The sequence below is a fragment of the Sinocyclocheilus grahami genome, unplaced genomic scaffold (assembly GCF_001515645.1).
Source record: "Sinocyclocheilus grahami isolate Dianchi unplaced genomic scaffold, SAMN03320097.WGS_v1.1 scaffold16.1, whole genome shotgun sequence".
NCBI classification, from domain to species: domain Eukaryota; kingdom Metazoa; phylum Chordata; class Actinopteri; order Cypriniformes; family Cyprinidae; genus Sinocyclocheilus; species Sinocyclocheilus grahami.
The window spans coordinates 129,059-135,804 of record NW_015505195.1 but is presented as its reverse complement, the minus strand read 5'-3'; the positions used below and the strand labels follow the sequence as shown (position 1 = coordinate 135,804).

The window sequence follows — 6,746 nt, the reverse complement described above, 5'->3', positions numbered from 1 at the left end:
CAATGTCTTTGCTTCTGACCTTCGATGATCCAGTTCAACCGTACTAATAAGCACAAATTACTCTAGACGAACATTTGTGTGTCTTTTTTTATTGCTGAAGTGTGTTGAAATGTCTTCTTCTGCATTCTACTGTACGGACATAAATGTACTTTCCTTTCAGCCTGAGGCTTATTCATTTCACTTTTGGTGTGAAAAAGCTTTTATACAGTATTTGCCAAAAATACAACTTTTTTATTTTTAAAACAAACAAGGAAGCCCTGTCCAGATTTAAAAAGTAACGCAAAAGTAACATAATGCATTACTTTCCATAAAAAGTAACTAAGTACCGTAATTAGTTACTTTTTTATGGAGTAACGCAATATTGTAACGCATTACTTTTAAAAGTAACTTTCCCCAACACTGGTTGACACTGTAAAAATATAATAAATTAATATACCGTTGTCTTTAAAAAGTCATATCGCTGTCATTTTTGCCACCTCTACATGTTAAGTATTTAGTGAAGAAATGTGCAGATATAAAATACTCGTACATAAAACAGCAGATTGCAATAATATGAAAGCTTTATTCAACCAATCCCACAGGTTCAAACTCTCCTGAATGTCATGGAGAACTTTGTGGTTTACATTCCCAAGGAAGCATGTGTCAAGAACATGCCTCTGCAGTCCCTGTCCAGCTCCACAGCCAGGAAGATCAGTGTCGCTCTGTCTCCACATGGATCAGAGAAACAGATGCCGCAGACTGTGACGTGGATCTGTCCGGTTGAGCTGCGGGAAAAAGAAGTGGCTGTGGGCAAGGACAGCAGAGAACTGGTCCCACTGAGCCAGAGGCAACTGATCTCCAAAATAACTCCAGGTCAGTTTTTGCTGCCTGTTGTGAGTTCCAGCATCACTGCCTTTAAGGCCTTAAGAACGATTTTAAAAGCACATAAGCCTAAAATACAATTTTCCGGGCTGGAAAATGAAGCTGCCTCTCTGCCCAGCATCAGGGATTCTGATGTTCGGCGAAATGCCATGATTCTATATAATGGCCAGATCTTCCTCTCAGTGAGGCGAGTGAGATTACAAAACTCTCCCTCAGCACCTCCAGGTGTGTGTCCTGTTACTCCCAGTCAACAGATCCAACTAAACACATCTAGATGTCAAGCACAAACACCCCTGGAAACGTCACCCAGACCACAGCAGAGCAAGGTAGGACATTTCCCTCTTTTATTATATTTTTCAGTCTGTCTTGAGAAAAGGTATGAATGCCAGGAGGTGTAAATGTGAAGTTATCATGGTGATTCTGATTAATTTGAATTAATATTAATTTGTAATATTGTAGATTTAAAGGTATAGTTCACCCCAAAATTAAAATTAAGTTGTTCCAAACCTGTATAAGTTTCTTTCTTTTGTTGAACACAAAACAAAGATATTTTGAAGAATGTTGGTAACCAAACAGTTGACTGTAGCCATTGACTTCCATAGTATTTTTTTTTTCATACAGAAGAAAGAAAATTATACAGGTTTGGAACAACTGGAGGGTAAGTAAATGATGACAGAATTCTTATTTATGGGTGAACTATCCCTTTAACTGCACTGACAGTGTCACATGACAACAAAATTAGAGCTGAAATAAGCTGGATAATGACACTAACTTTGCAACATCGACACTGTTATTGAACTGAATCGAATGAACATTGAACTGACTTGAGCTGAATAAAGACAGTGTTGTCTTCTGTAGAGATACACTTATGATAACTCTTTCTCTGTTATCATCACTCTTAAGATGGATTTCATTGTCATGCTGCAGGGAATCTTTAAAGTGGCTTCAAATATGATCATGAGGACAATTTAAAGCTGTTTATGCCTCTACATAAATGATCTGTCAGATAAATTAATGTATGATACCATTTTTACTTTACTTGGCTATAAAGGTTTTCTAGTGATTTTTAGATTTTTTTTTTTTAATGATTCACTTTACTGTTTGTGATATATTGTGCATTATTTGCTTTAGGCTTTTGATACATTTCTGATTGTTGCATGTCTCTTTCCAATCCACAGAGTCAGGATGTTCAGACTCCAGTCAGAGATCTTGACATTAACACACAGATTTTACCTCTTTTGCACAAAGTCTCTGAAGAAATGCCTGAACAATGCTGTACAGACAAAGAGTGTCAAAAGGCCTGTCAATCGGGGGAGGCTAGGGTATGGCGACTCTCCCTGATCTGGACATACTTTTTCGGACTGAAATCCCTTACAGTACCTATAAATCTGTATAAAAACAAACTGTTCACGACTTTAAAAGTGATTAAGTAATGTTTTAAATCTTTCAACACCTAATGAATTTTCCCTTTGAATTCACAGGAAGAAGAGTCCAGGTCACGGAGTAGCACACCTAAATCTCCTGAGGATCTGGAGTCTGGTCAGGAGACGTCTAGTTCCCTGCCCAGTATCCTCCAGCAGATCAACCACACATCTTCTAGCATCTCAGAACAGCCCGAAGCAGCAGGAGGACAAAGAGAGACATCTGAGGATGACAATGAGCGTTTAGAGGGCACATTGCTCCCCAGGGCTGAGAGCTGTCTTGCATTTGATTTTGAACAGTTGGCCCAGGAAGAGAGAATCAACCACCTACGAGCTCGGCTGAGACAGAAGGAAGCATCACTCAGCATCTTTAACTTAAAGCCGACGGATCAGATTTAGAGGATCCGACTGTGCCAAAGATGTCTGTTCAGGAGGTATAAAAGTTCCTTGTGCATCATATTATTTGAGCAGCAGAAGAACGTCATAAAGCTTAAAGGAATAGTTCACTCAAAAATGAAAATTCAGTCATTTAGTCACCCTGAAGTTGTTCCAAATCGGAATGACTTTCTTCCTTCTGCTGAACACAAAAGAAGATATTTTTGAAGAATGTGGGTAGTTGCTGGTCCCCATACTATGTAGGTCAAAGGGGACTGTGTGGTTACCCACATTCTTCAAAATATCTTCTTTTGTTTTCAGCTGCAGAAGAAATGTACACAGGTTTGGGACAACTTAAGGGTGAGTAAATGATGACAGAATTTCCATTTTTGGGTGAACTATCCCTTTAAGATGAATAAGTTTGTTAGTTCAGTTGTTCATTATTTGACAGCACAAATATTGTCATTTAATTCAAATATAAATGCAAAATAATAATTTTCACACCGTAAGAGACACATTTAAGAATATTATGTGTTTGTGCAATAAATACGGTGAATAATTTGTGAATAGCAATGTTTGGTTTAGCTGCTAAAATTAAAATGCTTCATTCATTCTCAGTTCAAATAAAAGGATTTATGTCATACTGAGCATTAGTCATTTCATTATGTAAACCAACTGCTGTACATCGTACCGCCAGTTAATAATGTACCCACACATCTGACTGTTAACATAACGTTTTGTCTTTATTTTATCTGTAAGTGCATTCTATCTGATTGGCTCTGAATGCGTTCCTACATCTATCTTTGTTTCATTTATCATTCCAGCTGAAGCCTACACACTCCAAAATCACTTAACCGGCTTCTTGCTGAGATATACTTGCGATAACTTCTTCCTCCATTGTCGTCACTCTTAAGATGGATTTCAATGTCATGCTGCATAAAATCTCCAAACCAGCGTTATATAAGATAATGATGACAATTCAAAGCTGTATATGCTTGTACACAATGAAGGATTTCTAAATGAATAATATCTGTCAGATAAATTCATCCCTTTTACATTACTGAGCTATAAACGCTCAGATGGATGACATTAGGATGTCAGTTTTAGTTTGTTGTTGTTTATTAATCAGAGTTCTTTTGTAGTTTCATGCGTCTCCAATAAAAGACAGGCTTTGCGATTAGGAGTTGTCTGTGTGTAGAGGAAGGCTAGGATGTTTCCGTGTGTGTGTGTGTGTGTGTGCAGTTGGCCCGTCCCCTCCTGGTCCTCCTATAAGAGCACACCCAAGTAAAAACGTCAGTAGCTCTTTAGAGAGACCAAACCATAAAAAAATAGACATGCCATCAGACGGAATGCCAACCTGTCATGCCAGACGGCTTCAGATGCTAAGAGGATTCCTGCTGAAAGTAAGACTCCACATGCACTTACATAGAAAAATTGTATTGTAGTGGGAGGCACCAGGATCAGGCTTTCATATTAAGGACCACTACACCTGTTGCACATTATCTGGGTGTAGATAGAATTAGGGAGAAAAAAACACTTCATGCTGTTTTTTTACCTTATTTTGGGGCATTTAGACTCGATGCTCCATAAAAGTTAGTCAAAAAAAAAAAACTTTCCTTTTTTGCTAAATGACTAGTTTCTATGGATGAGTCAAATTACCTTTTTGTGACTAACAATTACTGCCCCCAATAAGAAAAATTGTATTGTAGTGGGAGGCACCAGGATCAGGCTTTCATATTAAGGACCACTACACCTGTTGCACATTATCTGGGTGTAGATAGAATTAGGGAGAAAAAAACACTTCATGCTGTTTTTTTTACCTTATTTTGGGGCATTTATACTCGATGCTCCATAAAAGTTAGTCAAAAAAAAAAAACTTTCCTTTTTTGCTAAATGACTAGTTTCTATGGATGAGTCAAATTACCTTTTTGTGACTAACAATTACTGCCCCCAATGCAGGTTTGCATGTTAGGGAGCTATTATGACGTCAATTTGTCGTGTGGGATGTAGAAAAATATAGCTCTGCAATCCACGCCATCATATCAAAAGGTCAAAACAGTTTATGCTATTGCAAAAGGTCATTTTCTGAGTCAGCAGTTTTTTTGTCTTAAAATAAAGGTTCATTATTGGAATTGATGGTTCCATGAAGACCCTGAACATCAGTGGAGGTTCTTTACAATGGAAAAAGTTCTACAGGGAAAAAAGCACTATTCATCGAAAGATTCTAAAAACACCCTTTTGGAACCTTTATTTTTATGAGTGTAAGGCAACATGCAATCTGTATTCAAAGCATGCAGAGCAAAGCCATCTGGACTTTTCGTACATGCTTTCAAATCAATAAGGTTTGCAAAACAAAATGTATTCAGAGCGTCATCCATCAAGCATTGTATCCATTGCTTTGACAGAAAGGAGTGTATCTGTCTGATAAGATGCAGGTGGCTGAGAGTTTGTTTCTGGTGAAGCAGGTGCCCAGCTGGCGAAGTGTGTGTGTCCTTTATTCCCTGTACTGCGTCCTGATCCTGCCAGACGCCGCCGAGGCTGCCAAAGCACGCTGTGGACGAGAACTAGTTGCTGACCTGGAGTTTGTGTGTGGGGACCGTGGCTTTTACAGAGGTGAGAGTCACTTACAAACTTCATCTTACACTTCTAAAATCCTGTGGTTGGATACTGTAGAAACAAATCTGGTTTCAAACGTGTGTTAATTGTGTGAGTCAAACCCTGACATGGTTACATATCATGTACCGTTTGGTTGGAGCACAGTGACTTGCATGTCTCTAAATCATTAAGCTCACTCATAACATTATATTCATAACACTTAATATCAGTGTATTAAAAGTGGCCTTGCCCTGAAGATACAGACAGTGTTATCAAGACAAGCCGTTATCATTATGGTGTTGATGCAAATCAACCAACCAATAGCAAACAGTAATCATCTGCTGTTGTAGGTGGTGTGAAGTTATAGTTTTTGATATGAAACATTTAAATGACATAAGTTGCCACACCAACATGTACTCTTGATTTGTGGGTGTTGATATCAACATTTTTTTATTTCTGCTAACTGAGGTCCTTTCACCCTGTTCCATATTCAAGGCCACCTTGACACTTTTCTCTCTCATTTTCTCACTCCTTTTCTCAAAAGGAACATTATGACACGGTCTTACAATATCTTATTTCAGCAATTTGACAAACAATTTCAATCCTAATAGTGGGCTACATAAACTATATACATGCCATTCAAGAGTTTTTTTAATTGATTAAAATTACAGTAAAAATGTCAACTATTATTACAATTTAAAATAGCTGTTTTCTATTTGAAAATGTAATTTATTCCTGTGATGCTTTTATTTGATATATACATTCTGATTATTTTGATTTTCTTACATTTGATATATTTATGTAAATGTCTTAACTCACTTTTGATCAATTTAATGAGTCTTTACTGAATAAAAGTAAATTCTATAAATAAATAAAAAATTAACTGACCCCAAATGTTTTAACTTTTGTGTGTTCAATTGTAGTTTTATTAAGCGCATGATTTATTTTTTAGAGAATACAAGGCATAATTTGTCCTGCACGACCCCATTTTGGCAGTTTGCTAGTTGCAGCTAACTCACATTAATGTAACTGGAATTAAAACCATTTTGCTTTGTGTCTGTTGGCGGTTAGGCAAACCTGGAGCAGCCCGTAGCGGCGGTCCTCGCTCTCAAGGGAAAGGGATCGTAGAGCAGTGTTGTGTGCGTGGATGTGACCTCCAGCATTTGGAGTCGTACTGTGCAAAACCCAAGAAGGTGCGGCGTGACGTCCCTGCATCTCTGCAACAGACTCTAGTGAGACTTCAATTCTACAGATACACATACAGATCCCATTCAGCTGATTTTGCCTTTGTAAAGCATAGAGGAATATCTTACCCAAATTTTTTTTATTTAATTTAATTAATCATTTACTCACTAACCCATTAGACTTTCTTCTGTAAAAGGAGACATTATTTAAAATATACTGTCATTCACGTATTTAATTACAGTTAATGGGAGAGGGATCTTCAAAAAGGAAGCACCATATTGTATATATATATATATATATATATATACA

General features: G+C 37.4%; 2 protein-coding genes across 5 annotated transcripts in view; both read left to right on the top strand.

Moving 5' to 3' along the window:
* The window catches only part of LOC107603038 (uncharacterized), a 3,296-nt gene extending 475 nt beyond the window's left edge, over nucleotides 1-2,821 (top strand). Inside the window, exons 2-4 of one of the 3 annotated variants that reach the window (XM_016295750.1) lie at nucleotides 633-1,187; nucleotides 2,040-2,183; nucleotides 2,343-2,821. In XM_016295750.1, coding sequence (XP_016151236.1) covers nucleotides 651-1,187; nucleotides 2,040-2,183; nucleotides 2,343-2,681 — 1,020 coding nt within the window. In that variant the 5' untranslated portion in view covers nucleotides 633-650 and the 3' untranslated portion in view covers nucleotides 2,682-2,821. Of the gene's footprint in view, nucleotides 1-581; nucleotides 1,188-2,039; nucleotides 2,184-2,342 lie in introns of all 3 variants that reach the window. The other 2 variants (XM_016295741.1, XM_016295733.1) reach the window with 2 other exon arrangements.
* A 192-nt stretch (nucleotides 2,822-3,013) lies between these two features.
* The window catches only part of LOC107603057 (insulin-like growth factor I), a 4,918-nt gene continuing 1,185 nt past the window's right edge, over nucleotides 3,014-6,746 (top strand). Inside the window, exons 1-3 of one of the 2 annotated variants that reach the window (XM_016295767.1) lie at nucleotides 3,014-4,060; nucleotides 5,123-5,270; nucleotides 6,324-6,484. In XM_016295767.1, the coding sequence (XP_016151253.1) occupies nucleotides 3,992-4,060; nucleotides 5,123-5,270; nucleotides 6,324-6,484 (378 nt within the window). In that variant the 5' untranslated portion in view covers nucleotides 3,014-3,991. Of the gene's footprint in view, nucleotides 4,061-5,119; nucleotides 5,271-6,323; nucleotides 6,485-6,746 lie in introns of both variants that reach the window. The other variant, XM_016295759.1, reaches the window with a different exon arrangement.